Source organism: Aspergillus bombycis, assembly GCF_001792695.1.
Source record: "Aspergillus bombycis strain NRRL26010 chromosome Unknown contig00109, whole genome shotgun sequence".
NCBI lineage: Eukaryota > Fungi > Ascomycota > Eurotiomycetes > Eurotiales > Aspergillaceae > Aspergillus > Aspergillus bombycis.
In genome coordinates, this window is record NW_019170111.1 from 95,394 (window position 1) to 120,290 (window position 24,897).

Here is a 24,897-nt window from a genome sequence, read left to right on the forward strand (position 1 = left end):
AATTGGATATAGCTACAGACCCGTTTTAAAGGACCATGAGCTTATCACGCTCAACTATAACATAAGTTTTGACATGGCGAACAATTCGTCGTCTTCTACCGTGATTGACATACCCGCTGCTCTTCGATCACAGGGGAACGTAACTGTAATTGGGGTAGTTGTCGATGTTTTCCAAGGCGTGTTCAAGACGTCGAACTCGCTTTGTATAACCTTCACTTTGAAGTCTGATAATTTGAAGAATGGCCATGTGTGGGATGGACTGAAAGTCAAGTATTTTAAAGATAACGAGTCTCATCTGCCTCCTGTGCAAGAGGGTGATGTAGTCCTACTGCGGAACCTCTGGGTGTGTTGCCCAATCTTTGATAATCTGGCCTACGCTGACAGATTAAACACAGATTAGAAATTATAACGGTAAGCCACTCGGGATTGCAGGGGACAGAGCGAACGTACCATGGGCTATCTTCCGCTTTGACCCGGACCCATTATGTACTAATGCACCTATTTCCGGTCCGACTCCCTTTGAGCCGTCCTATACGGAGAAGAGACGATGTCAGAGTCTACTGGAAAGTATCACTGGGCTCTCAGAGTTCCGAAATGCTTCTGCTCCACAAGTGACAGCTCCCCAGTCCTTTACCTCCCAAGCTTCAAGCTCGACGCAGGATGCCCGGACGCAAAGGAAGCTTACCGCTATAAAGGATATCCGAGAGGGTACACTTGTGGACCTGATCGGTGAAGTAGTCAAGCTGTACCCACAGAACAGCGAGAAAGCACTCTTGTACTTGAGCGACTATACAACAAATAAGAAGCTGCAGGATCATACATCTATAGATGATGACCTCGATGGTGATTCGTTCTATCGGAGCAGGAAGAAGTGGACTGGTCCACCCGGCCAAATGTCCCTACCCGTAACATTATGGGAGCCACATGCGAGCTTTGCCCGAGAATATGTTAAAGAGGATGATATTATCAGTTTGAAATATGTTCACATCAAGGCAAATCGTCACAACCTAACGCTCGAAGCTAGCATGCACAACGCGCGTTACAATAACGTGCACTTAGTGGATCCTGAAAAGAATGATCATGCTAAAGAGCTTCTACGTCGGAAGAAGGATTACTACAGAGGAATCAACACTGGAAAGCGGAAGGCTGAAGAAGATGCTAAGCCAACAGATGGTCTAAAAGCCCGCAATAAGAAAAGATTGGGGGGCATGAGAGAAGAAAGCGAAGCAACTCGACAATTGAAAGAACGCAACAAACCTAATGAACATGGTAAGGCTTCCGCACTAGGGTTGATGGATAGGCAACTGATTGACCCACGATTGCAGTAAAAGCTAGTTATGAAGGCGTTCGTGGACGGAGGATCGAAGATATCGTTACAAGTGAATTCCATGAGTTTGAGTCCCATGACGGTGTCGAGTATCGTCTTCCATTTCAGAACCTGTGTTATAAAACTACTGTTCGTGTTGTCGACTTCTTCCCTCCAGATATAAAAGATTTTGCAGTCCGTCAGCAGCCTAAGGAGAATCACTCGGGCAGTAGCATGTACCGAAACGCAGAAGACGATGGTATCACTCGATGGGAGTGGCGTTTTTGTCTCCTCATTGAGGACGCATTACCCCCTCCTCCTGGGCAGCCAAAAGAACAGATAAAACTTTTTGTGTCTGATGCCAACGCAGAGTTTTTGTTGAAAATGAGTGCAACCGAGTAAGTCCTCTGCCTTCCTCTCCCTCCTTTCTTTCTTCTTCTTCCTCTTCCTCTTTTTCTCCTTTTCCTTTTCCCCCTCCGGCCTAGTGCCCTTCGCTGATTTTGTCATCTCCAACCAGCTTGCGCAAAGACTCCGAGCAGCTGGCGATTCTACGGGAGCGGCTTTTCATTCTTTGGGGTGATCTTGAGGAACGGAAGAAGACAAATGCTGAAGAAAGTGGTCAAGGCCCTCCAAAGTTGGACCGTGCCTCCTCAAGACCATTCGTATGTTGTATACAGGAGTATGGTGTCAAGTGTTCCCATCTCTCGGACGCAGATGCAATGTCTGACAATACGTCTGGGTGTAGTCGCGAGGATTGCTTCGGTTGGGAAAGGCGATTTGGTATGTTTCAAACAACTATTGATTTATGAGTCGGCATTTGTGTATATCTATACCCCTTTGCGCTGGTTTCAAATTGGATATTATCAAGGCTCTTGCCATGATAAGTTCCACTGTAGATCTATTTAGTCTGATGAAGTTTTGCAAAAACAACTCAAATCTATCAGAAGATATACTATCTTCTCTCGTGTAACTGCATGACGCAGTAAACCTCATTTACGAGTAAATACAGCCCGCTCAGCTCGAGCGGCGAAAAGGTGCGTGTATATATATCAACCCCAAAAATCATCCTTTATAGAGCAGAAACAGGCTTAGATGCAGGGAGACTCATCAGAATAGAACGCCGAAACCTAAGCGAAGAACTTCCGTAGTAATAACGAGTATGAGAAGGAGAGTGTTAATGATGATCATTGCTGGCGCTAAGCGGTGGTGAGCCCGAATTGTGGTTTACAATTCCACAGCTCGATTTAGGCGTGAAGGTACTAGACTTTAGTCACTTTGACGATGTTGGTGTCGATTCCGTGCGCCGAAATGTCGAATCGACAACTTGAACCCCAATAACAATCTTTCTTACCGGGTTCACTCTGAGGGCAACGATGTCCATACATACACTCAGGATCATCGCACTCTAGCCCATAGCGACACGGAGTCATACGGGCGATGGCTGTCAAAATCATATATTCGGTCTTGGTCAATTTCCGCGAATGATCGTGATGGCAGTTGTCATTAGGCATTCGCCTTGTAAATAGTAAAAATTGCACAATTTCAGTTTTTTAATGCGGTTTACCTCATCCCGAGGGATGGTCTTAAAGTCAAGACGGTCTACACGCTGGCCGTACTTGTTTCGTTCCACGATTTTGGGGGGTGGTGGGATGGATGATTTCGATCGCACAACCTGAAACTCCTCGGAGTTAGGTGTATTTGTGGATGAGGTATATATGGGTACGCTGTTACTGGTTGTCGTGGTATTGGTCGACGTTCGAGAGAGAGTTACATGCTGGACGGGCGACGGAGTGAGGAGAGCGCGAGGTTTGCTAGCCACCGCAGCTTTCCAAGGCGCCCATACAGATATCTTCGTATCTCGGAAAAGATCCGAGATCTTAGTGACTCTGTACGATGCTTTTATTAAGTCCAGGTCGCTTGCAAATGGGAGGCCCTCAATCAGAGAAACTCGGCCTATGAGGTCTCCATCGGCCAGTGTGTCTTCCAAAATTTGAGCATAAGCACTGTCCTGCGAGCAGCCCAGGAATATCTGGTGGCAATGGCAGTTGTATAAATTTAGTCTGAAAGCCTCTAGAAAAGCGGGGAGAGCAACAATCAGTATCTACCAACCAGACAGATAATAGAATCTCATTTGACATACCTCCGATTTTATCATGAGCGCTCTCTTTCCCAGCCCCGATATCGACTAAATCAAAGAGAGGATAACTAGCATTGAAGCCCCGGACAAAATCTTCGATCAAGGAAGGCTCGGTCGTGACGCCGCCACGGACGCAGAGGTCGCTTAACCCCTTCACATTGACATACATCTTTGTGATTACCTTCGGAGAGTTGATAGTCGGGAAATTGCCGGAGACGTAGTCCTGTAAGGCCGAATGGAGCTTCTTCGCCGCATTCTGTCCACCTTGTTCTCCTTGTTGCAAATATTCGTCCTTAAAGATGATTCCACCACCATCGAGAAGCACGACTATGAAGGGTTCCCGGTCCTACCGTGCAAGCAAGCGCCGCCATCGTTAGCATACTGGTAGATACAGCGCTCCATCGTTATCAGCTCTCACCATAATAGTTTTAATTCTTGATATCTGATCCATTAACTCCATTTCATGGAGCTGAATGTCCCGATTAAAGCGCGTCTCGCGCTCATGATCCAGCCGCTCTTGTTGATATGCATCCTCAAGCTCCGTCACACGTTGCAGCAGTTCCTAGTGGTCGAGGAAGAAGGTTAAAGATTAGGTAGAGAATCGGAATAAGCGCCATGATTGGAGAGGCTACCTCAATCAGATTATTTTTTATGTCTTCTATTGAAGTCAACTGTTTATATCGCTCGAGATAAGCTTGGGCAGTCATGATGGGTTTTGTTGATTATAGCTAGGTACGGGTGTGGAGATGGGAAAGTCAAAGTAAGTTAATTGCGGAGACGGGGTTTAGAGGAGGAGAATGGGAAGGTCGACGAGGCTGGAGGAAAGGGAAGAGAGAATATATGCTTTCTATACGTGTAATAATAGAGGAGGGGTAAGCAAAAGTGAATGTTTACGCGCGACACTTCCTTCACAACCCGATTTTACATTCACCACCCAGTCTTTTACAGTCCAGTTGGAAGTGCAGCAGCATAAATTTCGGGGGATTTATTTTTTGTTGCTAACCTTAGGAACTGAGGCAGCGGCAAAAGGACCACCAGTCAGAATGCAGCGGGTAGATGAGTCAGCGGATCCAACCGCCGGTTTCTTATGGGGAAGCCGTGACCTGCCTGACTAAGGAAAAGACAAACTAAACGCCTACGTGGAGGAAACCACTTCAGTCCTTGTCCACGATCTACTAGTACTTCCATTCCCACTCTCCCTTTCCCTGCCTCCCCCCCCCCTTCCCTTTCTTTTTTGTCTTCATTTCTTTTCAGGACGTTTCTTTTTCTCTTTTCCCTCTTCTTCTCCACATTGGACTCTTGGACCCATCAGAATGGCTCGTTTCAGCTTCCTGTCATTGGCTTTGCTCTCTGTCCAAGCCTTGATCGGCGGCAGTCTCGCGGCAGTATGTTGCCATTGTTTCACATACCATCGCCTGCTGATATCAATTGCGTCGCTAACACATCAGTTATCATGCATAGGATGCTGCTGAAAAGGCAGAAGAGACTGTAGAGACTCCCAAGCTCGCTCTGACGGCGCAGGCTACTTTCCCTGCTTCCGAGATCTTCGGTGTCAAGATTGTCAACGGTTACCCAACCCAGGCGCTTGTCGCTTTCACTAATGATGAGCCTGCCCCCGTGAAGGTGAACTTCATCGGTGGCACCTTGTCCACCCTGGATGAGGACAGCACGGTCGTGCGCAACTTGACTGCAACTGGTTACAGTGTGGAAATTCCCGCCGGCGAGACGGAGACCCTGAGCTACCAGATTACCACCGAGATGCATCCCCAGGACCTTAGACTTAGCCTTGCTTCTATCATCTCCGATAACGAGGGCAGATTCTACACCGTCTACGCCTACAACGGCACCGTCAGTGTTGTGGAGCCCGAAACTAGCTTCTTCGACCCCCAGATGTAAGATGGACTGCTTGTCGCGTTCGCAAACAATCGTTAACTATCAATCTTAGTCTTTTCCTATATTTCTTCCTCCTGACCTGCTTCTCCGGTGTTGTCTACTTCTTCTACACTGTCTGGGTCGCTCCGTACTTCCCTCAGAAGCGCAAGAGCGCAAAGGGTGCTGAGTACTCCAAGAAGACTTCTGGTGCTGCGAAGAAGGCCGAAACCGTCGAACCCAGCAGCCCGGCAGTCTCGTCGGCGACTACCTACAATGCTGATTGGATCCCCGCTCACCACATTAACCGCCCTGAGGCCCGGAAGGTGAAGGGTAGCACCCGATCCAAGAGCCGTGCTTAAAGAAGTCAGCGGCAGCGCTTTTGTGAAATATAGAGGGAAGTGGGGTCTCGTCTTATTTCTTGGACCTTGTATGGTTATTACACCGATTCTTGTGGGGTTTACCAAGCTTGGGATCAAAGATCGCTGAGAATGTGATCGATCGCAAGCCACTGCCATCGCTGATTGGGGCATGTATATTTACCACAATTGAAATTAGTAATTGTAGCTTCTAGAAGCTCAGTCCTTTACACAACTGTGTCAATTGGAAACAGTCGATCCGTGCCTGCTTCTATTTGGAATTATTGATGATTCGTACAACTGATGATATCATGGCCATTTCGTCCTTTGTGGCTTCTCCCGCTTACAGGCGCTTCCACTCGTCGAATTCCTTCTCTAAATGTATCTTCAGCTCGGAAAATCTGTTGCCAAATTCCCTCCCACAACGCCAGCATGTGTAATCTCGCCGCAAATAGCCCTCTCTACCAGGGTGTCGCCTAACATCGTCTTGTGGCAGGGGAAAATCATCGATAGGGACAAAGAACGGCGTAGAAAAACTATTGTAATGTTTCTTGTGTTTCAGTCGGTCGCTGTACCTGTCCACCGAGATAACATGGATATGTAGATGATTCATAGACGGATGCGCATGGATCCCGCACATGATCTCTTGTTCCCAGTTTCGTCCCGGCGGCAGTTCATCCAGAGGAGGATCTGCACTAAGCGCCTCTTGCCTCTCTTTATCTTGAGCGGAGCCTTTTCCATATCTCCGTCTAAGCTCAGCCGCGGCTAAGGCTCGAAGTTTCTTTGCCTCTTCCTTCACTTTTTTCAGAAACTCCGGATCTTCGAAGGCCTCGAAAGGATGGAGACGGGTTTTGGAAGCATCCCGCGGAAGTAGAAGTAGATGGAGGGTTGATTTTGGGAAAAGATCATGGATCGCGACAAAGTCCTCATTGTGATATATAACGACACTGGAAGGGAAAGATTCCGGTTTTGCGATATAGGCGCCCAAGCCGTCGCGCGGGCCACCGATGGCTCTCTTGTTTGACGGATCTTTGGAAGGGCCGTCCTTTGCGTACTTTGCGTGCTTGGGTTTAGGGGCGAGGAGCTCGGCAACTATTCATCTTAGCCTTTTTATTAGAATAGACAAGTATTGCAAGCATGGTGGGTTGCATACGTACAAGCATCTCTTTTTCCCGATTTCGATTCTGCCGCGGCGGTCGCAGCTGCTGCGCCTTGGTCTTCTAGGCTTGGTGAATCGTCTGTCATAGTTGGTGGATATATTGTGATTATGGTGTAGTGCCTATTTGGCCGTCAGATGTGGTTAAGTTGTCATGGTTGTGCTCGGAGTAGCAAGTGACTCCGGAGGAGCGATGCTGAACCAGAAGGCGATCCGCGGTGACTTCCCCGCAGCCCTACGGTCCAAAAAATGGCGACCCTAGTGCGGAACAGCCAAATTCCACTTTAACAGCAATTCAACCCACTCTTTTCTTTATCGAAAGGTGCGATTGCTCCACGGGCGTCTTCTTTAAGATAGCAAATTACCGTGACAGAATGGGTCCTAAGAAGAAAGCTGACGCCCGTGGAGGAGGTCCCAAACCGGGCACCAAGCAAGCCAAAGCCGCCGCAGAGAAAACGGCGGCTGAAGCTGCAAAGAAAGCGCAGCCTCCACCGGATGAGCAGAAGAAACCCTCTGTCAAGCAGGTCATCGGTGGCGCATCATGGACCGGTAAACTGCCGGTCAATATGCTCTCAGAGCATTGTCAGAAGCAGAAGTGGGAGAAGCCTGAGTATACAATGGTGAGCAATGGATGTTCTTAGCCTAACATGTGGCCACACGGCGCAAGTTTAGTTCGGGTTTGGGCTAATAGTTTATACCGCATACTAGACAAAAACACCAGAAGGTTATATGTCAGCGGTTATATTGAAACGTGTCGACTCCAAGACTCGCGAAGCAACTACCCTTCCTCCTATGAAGCCACCTCCGTCACACAAGCACTTGGCTGCGCAATCTACGGCACTGGAAGCTCGTCACTTTGCTGCTGCATACGCTTTGTATCGGGTCTGCAACATGAGGAACATTCACATGATGCTTCCGCCGACCTATAAGAAGCTCTGGAAAGAGGATTTTGCTGATATCAAGACTGCCGATACCAAAGAAGGTAAAGGGTGGATGTACGAAGCAGACCCATTTTTGGCTAAACAAGAACGGGAAAGTGCCGCGGCCGATTTGGAGAAAAAACGGAAAGAGCGAGAAAAGAATCAGGCCAAGGCGAAGGATCAAGCGGCGGTTGAATTGGGCTTGGGGTCAAGTGGTGATAATAGAGGGAAAAGGATCTGGTCGAACGCTCCGAAGGTGGATCTGGGGAGTAAAGTGCGCAGAGAAATTGAGAGCCTCTTGCAAGAACATGCGATCTGGAATCCTTATAACGTGAAAATCCCGGAATCCGAGCGTAACTCCATCATCGAGGAGTTCACTCGCTTGGGCTTCCGGCGCAGCCATGTAGATGAGGCGAGCTCTGCATGCAAAGACAGAGAAGAGGTGCTTGAATGGCTTCTAATCTATGTTCCAGAGGATGATCTTCCATCTTGGTGTCTACCAGAGTCATACTCAGCTGGCGTGAGTCTAGCGAGTGATGATCTTACAAGAGAGGCGAAGATCAAGCGGCTGGCCACCATTGGCTATTCTGCGGACCTTTGCTCGCGGGCTCTGGACAGCAAGCAAGGTGATGAGCTTGCAACTGCTGAAATGCTACAAAACACATTAGTGCATGGAACGACTTCTTCTGCAGGCTCTATATCTCATGAAGGTGATAATTCCTGGGCCGAAGAACAGGAGACCCTCGAAGCTATCTTCGGGGAGCGTTATGTCAAGGCGTCGCCCCAGGTGTGTGAGATCAAGAGCGAGTCCTCGGACTTGCCAGGGTCAACTACATTCCGATTCCAAAGGCCCTCAAATTATTACCCATCCTCAGTGCCGATTATTTCGATACAAGCGAAAGGAATCCCTTCTTATATACGGCTTAGCGCGATCCGTCAAGCAGTGAAACATGCAGAGGAGAGCTTTTTGGGAGAGCCAATGGTATACAACTTGCTTGACTGGTTAGAGATGCATCTTCCGGAAATTATGCAAAACCCAGGCAAGTTGCGAGATATTGCAACGGTCACCGCAACATCATCTACTACTGAAGGTAACTTAGAACTTCCTATGCGCCAATCTCGCAAGAAGAGTAAGGTGATTAGCTGGCAACCAGGCTCGCCTCAGAGTATATCTATTCGAGAGGCCTGGCAGGCTAGGCAGGCTACGCCGGCCCAACAGGACATGACTCGAAAGCGAGAATCACTTCCTGCTTGGAACATTCAAGATGCTATCGTACGTGCAGTGAATTCACATCAGGTTACTATCATCTCTGGTGAGACAGGTAGCGGTAAAAGTACTCAGTCTGTCCAGTTCATATTGGATGATATGATCAGGCGGGATCTTGGCGGCATTGCGAACATTATCTGTACGCAGCCACGTAGGATCTCTGCTTTAGGTCTTGCGGATCGTGTGAGCGATGAGCGATGCACCTCTGTAGGAGATGAGGTTGGGTATGTCATCCGAGGTGACTCCAAGGTCAAATCTGGGGCGACGAAGATCACTTTTGTCACAACTGGTGTTTTGCTTCGTCGTATACAGTCTGGAAGCGGTGCAGATGGAAATGTTGCAGGCTCCCTTGCAGATGTCACACATATCGTAGTGGATGAAGTCCATGAACGGAGTCTTGATACCGATTTTCTGCTCGCCCTCCTACGGGATGTTCTTCGGTACCGCAAGGATATTAAGGTCATACTGATGAGTGCAACGCTTGACGCGGAAATCTTCACCAACTATTTTGGTGGCCGCCAAAATGTTGGACTGGTGAACATTCCTGGGCGGACTTTTCCTGTGTCTGACTTTTACCTGGACGACATCATCCGTGATACGGGATTTTCACCAGAGTTGGCTGAGCGGGACTTTGAGGAAGATTCTCCTCAGGGCGAAGAGTCACTTGGCAAGATCCTTCGGAACATGGGTATGGGAATCAATTACGAATTGATCACGTCCATCGTCCGATACATTGACGCCCAGCTTGGAGACCGACCCGGAGGGATTCTCATCTTCTTGCCTGGTACCTTGGAAATTGAAAGGTGCCTTAACGCCGTGAAGAGAATTCCCAATGCCCATCCACTTCCTCTGCATGCATCCCTTCTCCCAGTTGAGCAACGGCGTGTATTCCTGAGTCCCCCGAAGGGAAAGAGAAAGGTTATTGCAGCAACCAATGTTGCCGAGACATCAATCACAATCGAGGATGTTGTCGCGGTTATCGACACTGGCCGCGTCAAGGAAACGAGTTACGATCCTAAAGACAACATGGTCCGTCTACAAGAAGTGTGGGCATCACAAGCGGCGTGTAAGCAACGACGAGGACGTGCTGGTCGTGTTAGGGCTGGTGCATGCTACAAGCTCTACACTCGGCAAGCAGAGCATAAGATGGCACCTCGGCCGGACCCTGAAATCCGCCGGGTACCATTGGAACAACTGTGCCTCTCCGTCAAGTCTATGCAGGGCATCAACGACGTCGCAACTTTCCTAGCAAATACCATCACTCCCCCTGAAAGCGTGGCCGTTGAAGGAGCCTTGGGCTTCCTTCATCGTGTCGGAGCCCTGGACCATGACAAATTGACAGCCCTTGGACGATACTTGTCGATGATCCCTGCCGACTTGCGATGCGCCAAACTCATGGTCTACGGTTCCATCTTCAACTGTATAGACCACTGCATCACCATCTCCGCAATTCTAACAGTGAAGAGCCCCTTCGTCTCTCCCCGCGACAAGCGCGAGGAAGCAGACGCTGCCAAATCATCCTTCTCCCGCGGAGACGGCGACCTTCTTACCGACCTCACAGCCTACCAACAATGGTCAGAGCGCGTCAAAGCCCAAGGATACTGGCAGACACAATCATGGTGCAGCGCCAATTTCCTCTCTCATCAAACCCTCCGCGACATTTCCTCCAACAAAGCCCAACTCCTCACCTCCCTCAAAGATGCCGGCCTCCTCCCCGTCGACTACTCCTCCGACCCAGCCGACCCGCGCTGGAACCGCAACGCAGGCAACCGAAGCCTCCTCCGAGCCCTAATCGCCGGCGCCTTCCAACCCCAGATCGCGCAGATCTCCTTCCCGGACAAGAAGTTCATGAGCTCCGTCACAGGAACGGTTGAAGTCGACCCAGACGCAAGAACGATCAAATACTTCAACCAGGAAAACGGTCGCGTCTTCATCCATCCCAGCTCTCTCCTGTTCTCGGCCCAGAGCTACCCCGGCTCGGCAGCGTACCTAAGCTACTTCACCAAGATGGCGACAAGCAAGGTCTTCATTCGAGATTTAACTCGTGAGTTCCCTACACTCGTTTTTGCTCTGTTTTCACCCCCGCTATGGGATCTACTTAGCGAAAGCATGCACTGCATATGATTGACCGTTACTAATCCATCGGATACAAACAGCATTCAACGCCTACTCTCTCCTCCTCTTTTGCGGATCCATCGATCTCGATACGACGGGCCGGGGCCTGATCGTTGACGGCTGGTTACGGCTCCGCGGGTGGGCGAGAATCGGTGTACTTGTCTCTCGCTTGCGTATGATGGTGGATGAGATTATTGCGGCGCGGATTGATAACCCTGCCTCTGGGTCTCTGTCTGTCGAAAGAGGAGGTGGTGAGAAGGATAACATTGCGGGTCGGGTAATTGAGGTTGTGAAGAGATTGATTGAGTTGAATGGGTTGGATCAATAGTGGTTTGACTGGCGTGATTATACTTGGATAAATCATTGGTAACGCCAGTGAGGTGAGGATTAAAGGAAAAGTCTTTTTTTAGAATAAGATATAGATGAGATAAAACTACTGTCACGGCGGCGTGGGGCCCCTGGCCGACTACTAGATCTATATATCTATATAAGGTGCGATCCGGGCGGATCGGACCCTAGGGTCTGATCATAAACCTCGTTTTAGTTGCGTGGTAGGCGTTCCAAGTTGCTGATGTTTTGGACGCACGTTGCACGCTTGTGTAGTTACGATTTCTGAATCTTAGAGACGCATTTGAAGAGATAGATCCAATTGACTAGTTCCTGTGTACTAAGCCTGGACGATAACCACAGAGAATAAAAAAGGATGGAGAAAAGAAGAGCAGAAGTCCAAAAAGGAACAAAGGGAATAAGAGGCATTAATGCTGGGGGCATTTTCATGAAGTCCCTGGGAAGCGTTTCGTTCATGAGAATCGGTTGGATGGTTAGTAGAAGAAATGAACAAAGGAAATATGAAAGGTGCAGATTAATTAAGAAAGGGAATAAGAGAAACCATCGACCCCATTGAACTCCCGGTTCTGGACGGCATGGCTGGCATGTCGTCCGTTTCAATTAACAAAAGCAAAACTCCGCCCATTGATGATATCCGATTCCCCGTCCGTCGAAACATTGTCTCCGTGTTCTAAAACCCAAATGTGCATGAAAGGCATGGCGTACAAAGTCGAGCGACAAAAGAAAGTGTCATGATAAGCGTGTAGTGGAAAAACAGCTCTCGTTTCCCCTTGTTTTTCTTGCCCGGCTGTGTTTCGTTTCCTCTTTTTTATGTTTGTTTTTCATGTTCATCAATCAATACTCAAGCATGTCAGGTAATCGTGCTTTAAGATGCCAGGCCTCTGGGCGTCCTGGCGAGAATTGTCCAAAGGCAGAGCGGCGTTTATGCGCGCTTCCATTGATGGCCAACGTCAAGAGACGGCGGGTTACCAAGGCTCTTTTCCCTAGTAATCTCGGGCAGATTGAACCCTTTCCTCATTTCAGCTTCGACGAAAAGCGAAGCACGCTTGAACCGTTTGTCAGTGTATTTTTCGTAAATGGCCGCATGGTGCTTGCGAGGGATCTCGCAGCATTCCATCATCAGAGAAATCAGTGGGTAAAGCTGTGAATAGGTGTATCCCGCGTAATGGACATGGGCAGGCGTCTGTTCCAATGTTAGCAGAGGCACACACACGCCGAACAGGTCTCTGCAAGCTTACCCAGTTTCCTTTTCTCAGCATCATCCTTGCGAGACAATGAGCGCCAGCAGCTGTAAAGCTTGGTGGGCATCCAACGAAGCGTTCATCCATGATGGTTATCTCCAAGAAGTACTTCGCCAATGTCCGGGTCTCCAGGTCGTAGTCGTCAGCTTTGCTGATCTTCCGCAGGAAGCTCATGGGCCCAGGCCATCCAAGTTCGAACTGCAGCATAGTGAGCATGAAACGCTCCGCTTTGAGGATCTCATCGGCTGTGTAGCCTCCGTCTACCATATAAACAATCTCCTGCACGGAAGGACAGTTTATTTCTTCATACTTGGCAGCAATGAAGATGGCGGTGGCACCGACAAGTTGCAGTTTGCCCAGGGAGACTATCTTGCAGGACAGGAAGCGGTCGATATAGTTGACACACAGGAAAAGGGTCTCAGGAAGCAGGGAGAACCGATGGTGGACCTGCACAAGCCATTCCATCAGAACAGACCGCATTGACCATTGGATTTCCGCTTGGTTGTCCATATAGTGCGCATTTGGCAGCATTTTGATCTAGCTGCAGTTAGCAATCATTCCCGAGCATCTCTCAGTATCCAATAATAACACACCTCCTGTTCTCGCATATACTCGAATATATCTTCACTATACTCTGCGACCATGCTCGTATCCCAGTATTCATCTTCAATATCTTCCACTGTCCGTGTTGCCTCGACGATTTGCTTCGCCAATTCCAATTCCCGTCTCACTTGCTGCGTATATTTCGGGAAGAGTAATGTAGTAGTCGCGCCAGTCGTGTTTTCGCCACGGGATCGATAGGAGCGAGCAGTGATATACTCATCCTCCTCTTCATTTTCATCGTCCTCGTCATCCCAGGACTCTTCCGGCTCCGAGTGAGCGGGCACATGTTCATGAGGCAGGTGTGTGCCAGGAGCAGATACACGTTGTGGCTTCACAACTCGGTTTGCGCTGTCGGCCTCGGGTGCCGTACAGGGTTCAGAGGCTTCCTTGAGTTCCTTGATACCCTGAACCTTACAAATATCCTCGTCGAGCTTGGGTGCGTCCTTCTCCTCTCCATCAACTTCAGAGTTGACAATGGACTGTTCACCATGATTCTCCGACTCATCATTTGATCCTTCGTTGACCACGTCCTTTTCCGTCAAGCTGTTGAGCTGCGAAGGCGCCGTAGACGAATGCGCGATTTGGCCCCCAGTAATCCCTTCCTTAGTTTGAGTTGTTTCCTTGGATGTAAGTTCGCGTTTTTCCGTCAATGGTTCCACGTGGTCCTTAAAGACCGTTCCTCGCTTGTTCAAGGCCTTGCGGGCGTTGGCGGTATGCTGCGGCACGCTGATCGACCTTCCGACGGGCTCCAGGGCTTTGGAATTCGTCACATTGCTTAATAGGCCCTTAACTCCCGCCACCGATACTGGGCGCTGGGCAGGCTGGGCCAAGACAGAAGATTTCCTTTCCGTGACCTGCACGGAAGACTTCTCCAATGGCTTGGTCTGTTTCTTGGCTGCAACAGAGATATCATCCCGAATGCCTTGGACGGTTTTCGTGGTATTGCTGACGTCTCCAAAAGCAGCTCTTCTTGGTCCATTCTTCGTCACACCATTCTGGAACATCGTGGACAGGGCGGGAGTTGATTTGTTTTTCTGATGAACCGTTTTGCTAGTGAGAGAAAAGGCAGCATTCTCATCCCCACGGACGCGAATTCGCTGAGGCTACAATCAATTGCATGTTAGTATACAATCATGAACTTGTATGCGACGCCAAAATGTGGACACAGGAAGGAAAACACCAAGCGCGTCAAGGTTCGTAAACATGGACGCAGAGAGGGATCCCCCAACAAGCTTGATGGATGATGACTACAAGCGAAGAAAGAAACGCAGGAGAAACACACCTTTGCATCCATTTTGGGTGACAAGAAGACTTTGAAGCCTTCACCAAATTGTGGATGTTGATGTTTTGGGGAGACACTCGGATGGTTGTTTACCTATCCGCTGCGAAGGGGTTGAAGGAGCAGCAGCTAAAGTTATACTAAAACCACCCTAAACAAACAACCAACCGCGCTAAAGCAGTTGCGACAGTACCGACAAGGGAAAAGGTTGGTCAAGAGATCTCAAATCTGCCGCGCCTCAAAAAAAAAATATGAAAATGAAGAATTCCCACCGCAACATCTAAAATTGTCGCATAAGAGAGGAGAAGGAACTCGTGTTGCTACCCGAAAGGAATGAAAGCGACGAACAAACAATAGCATCGTCTCTAGGGAACGGCGGGAAACCCCATCCACTCAGCTGGAAGCGGTTACTACCTTACTTGGTTACCGTCAACAACAATCACACTATTCCGTTTCCAGGGTTGTTGTGGTATGCTTATGTCATCGTCATGTTTGCATGGTTTGTGTCGCCCCGGACTCCATGACATCACTGATCGCGTCTTCCCATCGACACTTGCATTTGCATCGACAGCCAAAGTGACTCCAAACCTCATGCGCAAAGGTCTGAAAAATGACTGGCATATGTTACAGATCCATGCGACTCCATTTCATAGATTGTTCTAACAAAAAGGGCCTCAAATGGCTTGAGATAGGCGATATCGCTTCACCGCACTTTGGACGCGCCCGGGCACACGAATTCGAATCCTATTAAACGCGAGCCCACGTGACCCATTGGACCCGCCATCATCCACCGTTTTGGCAGGGCGTTCGACGCTTTTGGTAGTCAGTGGGAGGAATAGACTGGTCTACCTACGGAGGACAGCGCTTTTGATATTCGTCAGTCTTCTCTCTAGGCTATCGGTAGTCAATCTCATAAGTGACTTCTTCGTAGTCACTCGGCTTTGCCTAGAATCGCAAGATCTGAGCAATTTCGCAACCGTGATGAATCTCCACCGGAAGGAACCGGTCTTTTATCGAAGATAGACAATCAATAATGGTTAGTTCTAATGGTTACGACGTTCAAAGATTGAGACTCCTCTTCTTTGCGTTTGGCCACCAAGCCGACTGGGTTCTTCGATTCCCCGTTCGCACCCGTATCGCCGAAAAAAAAAGCCACCACTGGCCTCCAATGTGGGACGCGGATCCGGCGGTACCTATCATGAAGCCGCGGGATTCGTAGCTTTGTCTTGTCTTCAACATAAACATCCACAATAGCCCACTGAGCGGAGCGACAGAACAATCAAGAAGGAATCAGGTGAGTCCGCACACATCCTTGCGTTCTTTCGGTTGAGGGCAATCGACTGTCTTATATCAATGCACCTTCGCTTCCTACTTTGGTTTATTCGACTTTTTCAATCTTCATGCACAGTCGGTAAAACTGTGGGAACGGTGCCAAGTGGTCATTGAATTACCCAAACTTTCGGTGTGCATCCATACGCTGACAACAGCCACCGGCTTGGGTCAATAGTGCTATTTAAATCTAATGATGGGCTGGCAAATTGGCCCCGCTTTAGATTCCCAATAACTGCACGGGTTTCGTGTCAAATCCTATTCTTCCCTTCGCCTCTCTTTTTTTCCATCTTAATTGATAATTGTGACCTAGTCCTAGTGGATTACCGGACGTAGGGATATGTATGTCCATACAATACATACGGTGACAATGTGATCTGAGAGGCCGATACCACTTATGTATAGAGTCTGTCCTCCGTCGGGTCATTCAAACGGACTCGTCCAATTAATCCTGCGCCAACGGCATCTTTGCGCCAGCTGCCCTGTTGTTTGGTTACCTTTGCGCAAGGGTTATCTCTCTACATCTTTGTTCTCGTCGTTTTTCGTTTTCTTTTCCCAATGCGACAAATACATAACCGACTGGGTATATACCGGTGTTTTTGGACGCCCAACCTTTGGGGTGTGGACATGGGGACCTTGACAAGATGATGTCGCAGTACCTGCGTATGTAATAAAGTAGCAGAAATCGTAGTCATGAAAGCTCCAGCTTGCGATCCCCGCCGATGACCGTTTGTCATCTGCGCCCAACAGGCGAACGGGGATCCATCCTAACGGAGGAGGCATCGAACTAACGCAGTCCACCGTTCCCGAGGAGGGAGGGGTAAAAGAACGACGACGACTACGACTCAGTCTGGACAGGCGCAGATCATGAAACGAGGCAACAATTGGGCGCTGTCGCCCACTTGGCCGCTGTGTCTTTGTCGCATGCGACAATTTGTAGAAAGAATGCGACCCTTCTTTCCTTTGCTCCATCCTATAAGACTCACCCATCCACTAGCAATTTGTTGGCCGAAGCGCCAACGTTTATTTCCGCCGTTGGATGGAATGGGACGGAATTAAGTTGTAGTTTCTCCAGAAAGCGTGCGACCGACTCAAATGATATCAATCTATCTTGGTCGCCGGCTCTAGTTCTGCCAGAAATAACAATCTAGAGTTCATATTTATGAAGCTGTAGCTGTCGCTTGAATCCTATCCAGCCGGGAGCTGTTTGAGTCGGGTCTTTTTTGATGGCCAGTAGGGGAGGATTATGACGGAATGGACCCTCGTTCTCCTCAATAGTTGGCTGGGATGTGATCTGGGGGTCACTCGACGTGGCCGCGCTGAGGATGTGCCAAATTACGCCACTTCCTGTACGTCTGTTTTGTCTTTTTGGTCCGACCGGAATGGTTGGGGAAAAGGAGAGATATGGGATGTAAATCCACCACAAGGACAAACGACACAATGGAAAAAAGTACCAGGCAAAAAAAATGACATTGTAGGTTCGTCGTCCTGGTTTTGCATTTCTGCCTTATTTTTGCTTTTCCTTGCCTCTGCGCGAAAGGTCGGTCGAGGCGTACAATCGCCATGAGCTGGTCGCATTGGAACAGCTCGTGACAAGCGACACAACCCATCAAACGTGGTAGTCACGAAATCGTAGAGGAACATTAACCAGGTACAAATTGACCTAGACCGCTAGCGACTCAAAATCATGTAAATTGGCCGGTCTTGACCTCATTGTGGCCGGGGGAGAGTTTGATATTAGCCTTGGTAACAAATGCGATTGGTTTCGGTAAATGCGACAGAGGAAGCGCAAATGCGACAAATGAATAGGAGGAGGACAAATCCACCAAATCAACTTGGGGGAGAAAGCGAGCGTGTATAAATGGATTATAGACTCTAATTCATGGTTGTAAAGGGGGGTTCGGTTCTGTATTGGGAGATGGTAAGGTCATGGTTGGAGTATTATTACTTCTTGTCACCGACTCCAGACGAGTGACTTGTGAGGTGAAACCCATTCAGTGATCTGCACCCACTCACTCTTCTCCTCTTCCCTCTCCTCAACCTGCTCTCGTCGACCCAACCCATTCTTCCTTTCCCAAAATCCCCTCCGGCTTCCCTTCATTTTCTATCCAAATAGTCTCGGTTAGTTTTTCTCCCTATCTCTAAATTGCCTACTTCCTTTTGTGAGAATTTCTTGCAACCGATCTCCCCTGAAATTCCGTTGGGTTGTGATCGACTGCTGTGATGCCACCGCTGACATAGCCCAAGCGCTTCGTAGACGACTCACACACACACACCCTCACCCTCACCACCACTGCGACCCCGACCATCGACATCGCCAATCCCCCTCCCTTTTGTTTCGGATTGATACTACGAGTGCGACACTAGACGAAACGGTTGGATCTGCGATAGGTGAGTCTTTGATCCTCTCCATCTTCTTCCGGGTGATTCAGGTCTTTGCAGAACCTCAGTTCTACAAGCCATCAGGACTCAACGGGGAAGGTCCGGGCATCTCATGTCCATCCTACGATCCTCTTAGGGCCTCTTCGGATTCATTGGAACCATTTAATAGAATACTGTACTAATTTATGGTGGTGGTTGTCGCCTAGGTTTTCAACGCTTTTTTCTTCCCTCGTCAGTCGCTCTCGGCTGTTGCGACTTGGGGTGCCCTCATCCCATACACAACCCTCCCCCATCCATCACTCTCGTAGATTAATCGCGGGTGATCCATCTATCAACCAACCCTCTCTGGTCTCCTTCTTGTGGTAGGTTTGGATGGATTTTGCCCATACCCTCCCTCCCTCCCTCCTGGCCGCTCTCTCTGCGTCTTGCCTCTTCCCCACCCTCGCCGCCGGATCCACTCTCGCACCCTATTCGAATATTCGATTAATCGAATCATTGATGTAGCAGAATTGTGGTAGCCTCTCCTCCTGGACTATCCTATCATGCAGGCTGTCCAGTACGAACGACACCCTGCTCCTGGCGAGTCGCCCATCTGGACAGATCATGCGCCCCAGGAGTCCCCCCGCAAGAGCCCTATTCCTAAGAACGTTGCCTTCGAGCTCTTGCTCGATGAGAACTCCAAGGTTCGGGCTCGTATCCCCATGCGAGTACAAATATATCCCCATGACACCACAGACTCGATTGTGACTACAGTCAAGAATTTCTATGGGATCTATGATGGCGCTGCGAGCGGTGTCAGTTTTGAGGATGAGCACGGCACCACACTTATTGCTAGGTATGAGAACTTAAGAAATAACATGACGGTGTATGTGCGGGTAATCCCCGTCCAAGCATACACAGAAGGCTACGGCGACCGTTATTTTGGGCATATGCCAGTTGAGGTTCGTAAACGCCCCAGTCTTGGCGAGCCTTTCCAGATGGCGTCTGCAATGCAGTCGGCGCAGATCCCAGACCACGGACAGCCCCCTTCTCGGCCCGCTTCTAGACTCGCTCGGAAGCGCAGTGTGTCACCGTCTGGAAGAAGCCGTCGTAGCGCTTCGCAGCACAAGCAGCTCTCCCGAGCGGGAAACAAGAGCAGGGGCTCCAGCACACATGGTAGCTTCCATGACGATGGAGCTTCTCTCTACAGTGACAGTGAGGGCGGATATGGATCTGTCTCAGGGGGTAAGAAGTCCCGTAGTGAACAGCTGGGCAGCTCAGATATCAGCATGGACAATATCCTCCAAGATGGCCGCCGCAAGCGGCCTAAGTTTGAGAGTTCGGTTAGTTTGTCCCGGTTGACCTCTCGTCAACCGATAAACATTGTGCTAACCTTGTTACTTCCTTTGCGTTGAAGGAACTGCCATTATTCGTTCCTCCTCAGGTCCCTCTCACTACCTCTACCTCGTCGATCTCCCCTCAACGTCGATCTATTGGCCAAGAAGGTGCTGTCTCCCCATTCGCACGCCCCACTCAACGCCCGTACAGTTATCAACAACCATTACCCTCACCTCAAAGCTACGGACATAACGATCAAATATACGGGTATAACTCTATGCGGAATAACATCTATGCCACTCCAGTGGTTCCGGAACATGGGCACCGCTTACGTGAGCGGACCGCAACCCAGTCATCAGGCAGTTCAGCAACCCAGCAGGCAATGGTGCCGGGTCTGGCATTCTCCCAACCCCAGACCCTACTATTGCCAGCTGCATATCTGACGAGGATGTTGCAATGCAATTAATTCGCTTAGGCGACGCTTCAAATTTCTCCCATGGTCGCACATCCGCCTCAACCCTTGATGATGCCTTCAGTGGCGCTGCCGATGCGGCCTCATCGACGGGGGCGACCAGCGATGGCGAAGATTTCAGCGAAGAAGATGACGACTTGCCGGCACGGAGTAGACAAAGGGTGGACTCGAGCCCGATGCTTCCGCCGGGCGCTACTAAGTGCACACACAAGCGCTTGGATGACATTCTCCCCAGTTTCGACAGCTCTGATGGAAGTGATGGCGATGAGGAGTACCAGCAGGATGATTATCAGGACAGCTTGATCAAAAATGAGGCCGATGATGATTCTCTTTATAGAGAGTCTGCCCCCAAGCCGAAGAAGGCTAAGACACGAGCAAATAGTACCACTTCTAGCAAGGCTCGAGGAACCAAGTCAGCACCTATGCGGCAGCATAAAATCAACAAGGGTGCACCCGCTGCTGCTCGTAAGGTGAAGTCAATGCCCGCTGCGAACAGTCAAAAGCCCGTCGTGCCCCCGCAGATGGTTAGCCCTGCCCCTACACGAAAGACCTCAACGTCCTCGGTCAATTTCCAGCACCAGTTGGCTGCAGACGAAGAAGACCTGTCAACCAAACCGCGCTGCCAACGCTGCCGTAAAAGTAAGAAGGGCTGCGATCGTCAACGTCCCTGCGGGCGATGCAAGGATGCTGGTATTGGCATCGAAGGCTGTATCAGTGAAGACGAGGGGAATGGTCGCAAAGGCCGCTACGGTCGTCACATGGGAGTTCCTGTGAAGAAAGCCATTGAAGCTAGCCCAGTCAATGGTGATACACAGCCCCTTGTGGCTGTGGCTGGTTCGTCATCTGCTGCCATTGACAAGAACAAGAAACGCAAGCGTTAGGGCGCAACCCTGGGGCAAGGAAAGCACGATCCAGCAACTGCCAGATGAGTATTGATATACCCACTTTGGGATCCTTCTGTATATTGGATTCAAAAGAATGAAATATTGTCTGCTAATCATCTGTTCGATCCTATGCTTTATTTATTACTATTCATAAATGAATGGATTCCGTTCCCTTTCATAGCTCCTTTTCTCTTTCTTCCCGATTACTAGTAGTTATCCCCTGTCATCGACAAGCCGTCTCTGGCACCTGATCGTACTCCGTAGTCACTGCGGATACTTCTTCCAAAGATAACTGGTTAGACAATATTATTATTATATAGGCTATTCACTGCAGTTACTCCTTCCCACGGGATCTGAGGATGTGGGTTCTGATTGGTCACTCTATCTACACAACACGTGACTTTAGTTCTGCCATTCCCGGCGGGTACTACCGCTTTCTATTTCTGTGGCTGGGCTAGGTAGGCTGGGTACTACTACTAGTACTAAGGTTGATACTACTTGCACCATATTCTAATATAAGTCCCTTTATCTGATCGGAGCTTGGTTCTAACAACTGAAGTTGTCCGCATTCTCAATATCAAAGGCCATATATGTTGCCGCAATACAGTCATATAGTTGATCCTTATTCCGACTTGTCTCCGATTTGCCAAGATGGGTTGTGCAGTCTGTGTCGACTTAATCCGGGCACAGGACAGCCGCCTAGGTAGACAGTGGCACCTTGTCAAGTTCCTGCTATAGAGACCCCTATACAGGGTTATTCTACACAGATACTCGAGCTAGGTGTCATGTGATTTATTCCTATTTCTAGTTCCCGCAAAAACGTTAGCTTAGGAATAACCACCTTTTTACACAGTCATCCCACAATAGGCCAGGCATTTCCAAGATCAGTACGGAGTACGGAGTAGAATCAGCGTAAATAGCAAAGTAATCATTTATCTAGGATTTCGGAGCCAATACTTAAGTAGTTTTCAGCTTAGAACAATTAAACTGGTTGGTTATATGATACAGCTTTTACAGTTTATTCATTAAATAAGCAGTAAACTTTTTATTAGAGTACATTGGAAATCAATATATAGTAGTAGTACTGAAGTTGTACCTTGTCATGATCGACCATTTCCAGCCCGCACCGTTTTGAGTGAACAGAGATCGTTATTACCGGATATGGCTTAGCGATTTGCTTTTTCAGCCTGCCCCGCACCGGTCTAGCCGCGCGCTTAATTTTTTTTCTGCCAAGCCTACGGCCTGCCCGTTATTCATCCTCGAAGTGAATATCTACGGAGTACATATTCACTTGTCTAGGGAAGGCTCCCGCACACCTTCAGTCTGAACGCTCTTTCCTTTTCTTTTTTTTTTTTTAATATTTTGTTTCTGTTCTTTTATCTCAAATTCTATTCATACACTATCAACTTCCACCTCACAGCGCTAGTTAACGACCCGTCGCTACGAAATTTTCAAGTCAATGACCTTTTAAACTATCGAACCCTCTATCTGCCTCCTTCTTCTCTGCGCCTAAAAGTTTACACAAACTCTGAGCACACAACCAGCCACATACCATGCCCCCCAAAGCTGCTCCCCGCCGAGGCGCATCCGCCGCAGCGGCAAACAGACGAACGAATGCCTCAGAACCTAGCTCAAACTCCGCAACACCTGCGCCGGGAGAGAACGCCAGCACCGGACCTTCGGCCAGCAGACCGCCTGTTCAGCGACTGCAATCGTTGAAGAAACGTACCCCGTCTGGCAGCATCGGGCCGGCCGCGAAACCGCCAGCCCCGGGCGGACCTGGCGAGCCGGCTAAGCCTACGTTGAAGTATAAACCGCGTGCAGTGGGCCGTCGCAGTAAAGAGGAGCGAGAGGCGATTGAGAAACTCGAGGCAGAACGGCACCGGGAGAGATTGGCGGAGGCGGCAGCCATCCAGCGCGGACGGGGAAATCATGGACCTGGTGGTCGAGGCGGGTTTGGACGAGGTCGTGGGGGACAATTTGGGGCTGCTAGTGGGCCTTTAGGGTCTATGCAAGGCCGGCGGGGTCGGGGTGGTGGTCCGGGTGGGTTTGGATCGAGGTTCAACGATTCCAGGGCGTCATCTATGTCGAGGCGGAGTCGGTCGGTTATTGATATTGGGAGTGGGGCGGTTAGTCGGGACGTGTCGTCCGATGAGAGTGACAATGAGATTCGGGTTAGCATTGATCATATCAATCTGGATAGTGATGATGAGGAGGCGGAGCAGGTGGTCGATAAGAAGAAGGGAAAGCTTGCGGTGAAGAATGCGGAGGCTTCCGGGGAGAGGGGTCTACGGCCCATTCGTGTGGAGAGGCATGAGCATGAGGAACGGGTGGTCAGTGTTAATATGGAGTCTAGCTCGAGTAAATCTGCCGAGCTTCGCCAACAAGCGCAGGCAAAGGCTGCAGATGATGGTGCTCTATTCGTGCCAGATGATGATGGTTCGTCTGGTTCGGCTACGGAGACCGAGACTGGGCCCCGGGTGAAACAAGAGCCTACGGATGATGACCATGCTATGACGGATGTCGCTCCCCATGCGGATGAAGGGCTGACCACCGATGATGGCTTACTACCGGAGCAAAAGGTGAAGGTCCGCCGGAAGATCTCTCGGGAGCCACCCGCCGTCAAGGATCCCAAGAGTTTACTACGCACTAAGGAAGATATAGAAGAGTACGAGAGACATGAGCAAGACCTTGCGATGGTAAAGGATCTGTTTACGAAGGAAGAAGAGCCGAAAGAGCCACAACCCGAACCAGTTGAGGTTGAGTCTTCGGCGGAAGACACTGAGACGGCGGCGGCGGACGGCGCGGAGAAGGACAAAGAGAAGGAAAAAGAATCGGAAGAGGAAGAAGATGAGTCGGCTAAGGACAAACTGTCCGGTCAACTATTCTTGATGCAATTCCCACCCATGACACCCAATCTGGTGCCAGAAAATAGTGGCGATAATTCCGCTGCGGCGTCTATAGAAGCTCCAGGTCAGGGTGCCCCCGATGGCACCGCTAGTAGCAATGGTATTGCGCCACAGAAAACGGGAGTCAAACGCGAAGACGGGGTGGAGATTCTCGATGAAGCGGATGATTTCCAGCCCACGGAGCCTTCTAAGGTGGTCACCGCTACGGATTGGCAGCTCAGGGCCGGACGCGTAGGCAAGCTGAATGTCCATGCATCCGGACGAATGACGATGGACTGGGGCGGTATCAGCTTTGAACTGGATCGAGCCACTGCCGTTGACTTCCTCCAAGAAGCACTGATCGTATCGGGGGCAGCCGATCCAGCTGAAGGGGGAGTTCCGGAAGAGGAAAACAGAGTATGGGCTATGGGACAGCTCAGCGGCAAGTTCACTGTGATGCCTGATTGGGAGAAGATGCTATGAAGCGGGAAGGGCTGCGGTAACATCAAACCCTAATAGACGTCGAGTCATGAAGGGTGGTCTCAGGTTAGCATCCGCCCGTCATGCATGAGGCAGCCGCTCGACTCTACGACTGTGGCGTATCAGTTGATTGATCTCTGGATCTGCATCTGTATCCCAATGCATCTAGAAATAGTGGCCAACGAAATTAAAGAAGCCGACAAACCATAGGGAGGGACAAGGCCTGCTCCACGAATGCTGTACTCCCTTAGGTACCGTACATACCGATCTTAACTTCAGGACGGGTTGATGACGTGCATTACGGCGATGAAGGTGCACAATAAGCTCCACGGATTGACCTCAGAACATTCCTATAATTAGTACAGAGACGTGTGGACGACGAAAGCAAACGAACGTTCATTGGCAGAGAGTTGATCTGTATGTAAGTGTATGTAAGATGAATGTTGTTCCGATATATCAAAACAAAGTGTAACATTTTTTTTTGCTGCTGGATTGAATGCACCACGTCATGGGGTGTCGTTTCCTCCGGCTTACTGACTGGCTTT

General features: G+C 49.6%; 8 protein-coding genes across 8 annotated transcripts; 5 read left to right on the top strand and 3 right to left on the bottom strand.

The window, feature by feature from the left end:
* Positions 1–73: 73 nt before the first annotated feature.
* On the top strand, positions 74–2,115 carry ABOM_010376 (telomere-binding alpha subunit central domain protein; the record flags this gene model as incomplete). The annotated part of the gene is made up of 4 exons (XM_022537504.1): positions 74–343; positions 396–1,269; positions 1,326–1,704; positions 1,824–2,115. 4 exons carry the CDS (start codon positions 74–76, stop codon positions 2,113–2,115), a joined length of 1,815 nt encoding a protein of 604 aa, XP_022385247.1.
* Positions 2,116–2,774: 659 nt separating this feature from the next.
* Positions 2,775–4,150, bottom strand: ABOM_010377 (CCCH zinc finger protein; the record flags this gene model as incomplete). Its single annotated transcript, XM_022537505.1, has 4 exons — positions 2,775–3,376; positions 3,447–3,789; positions 3,862–4,005; positions 4,076–4,150. 4 exons carry the CDS (start codon positions 4,148–4,150, stop codon positions 2,775–2,777), a joined length of 1,164 nt encoding a protein of 387 aa, XP_022385248.1.
* A 606-nt stretch (positions 4,151–4,756) lies between these two features.
* On the top strand, positions 4,757–5,674 carry ABOM_010378 (putative translocon-associated protein, alpha subunit; the record flags this gene model as incomplete). Its single annotated transcript, XM_022537506.1, has 3 exons — positions 4,757–4,828; positions 4,905–5,335; positions 5,389–5,674. The coding sequence occupies 3 exons, from the start codon at positions 4,757–4,759 to the stop codon at positions 5,672–5,674; spliced, it is 789 nt and encodes a 262-aa protein (XP_022385243.1).
* A 340-nt stretch (positions 5,675–6,014) lies between these two features.
* On the bottom strand, positions 6,015–6,916 carry ABOM_010379 (DNA 5'-adenosine monophosphate hydrolase; the record flags this gene model as incomplete). The annotated part of the gene is made up of 2 exons (XM_022537507.1): positions 6,015–6,763; positions 6,829–6,916. 2 exons carry the CDS (start codon positions 6,914–6,916, stop codon positions 6,015–6,017), a joined length of 837 nt encoding a protein of 278 aa, XP_022385244.1.
* Positions 6,917–7,201: 285 nt separating this feature from the next.
* Positions 7,202–11,457, top strand: ABOM_010380 (RNA helicase; the record flags this gene model as incomplete). The annotated part of the gene is made up of 3 exons (XM_022537508.1): positions 7,202–7,447; positions 7,536–11,058; positions 11,171–11,457. The coding sequence occupies 3 exons, from the start codon at positions 7,202–7,204 to the stop codon at positions 11,455–11,457; spliced, it is 4,056 nt and encodes a 1,351-aa protein (XP_022385264.1).
* Positions 11,458–12,399: 942 nt separating this feature from the next.
* Positions 12,400–14,615, bottom strand: ABOM_010381 (cyclin family protein; the record flags this gene model as incomplete). The annotated part of the gene is made up of 4 exons (XM_022537509.1): positions 12,400–12,660; positions 12,716–13,255; positions 13,312–14,424; positions 14,604–14,615. The coding sequence occupies 4 exons, from the start codon at positions 14,613–14,615 to the stop codon at positions 12,400–12,402; spliced, it is 1,926 nt and encodes a 641-aa protein (XP_022385263.1).
* A 4,238-nt stretch (positions 14,616–18,853) lies between these two features.
* Positions 18,854–20,981, top strand: ABOM_010382 (putative C6 finger domain protein; the record flags this gene model as incomplete). The annotated part of the gene is made up of 3 exons (XM_022537510.1): positions 18,854–19,633; positions 19,708–20,020; positions 20,104–20,981. 3 exons carry the CDS (start codon positions 18,854–18,856, stop codon positions 20,979–20,981), a joined length of 1,971 nt encoding a protein of 656 aa, XP_022385266.1.
* Positions 20,982–22,537: 1,556 nt separating this feature from the next.
* On the top strand, positions 22,538–24,355 carry ABOM_010383 (putative DNA-directed RNA polymerase III RPC4; the record flags this gene model as incomplete). The annotated part of the gene is made up of 1 exon (XM_022537511.1): positions 22,538–24,355. One exon carries the CDS (start codon positions 22,538–22,540, stop codon positions 24,353–24,355), a length of 1,818 nt encoding a protein of 605 aa, XP_022385265.1.
* Positions 24,356–24,897: the final 542 nt, after the last annotated feature.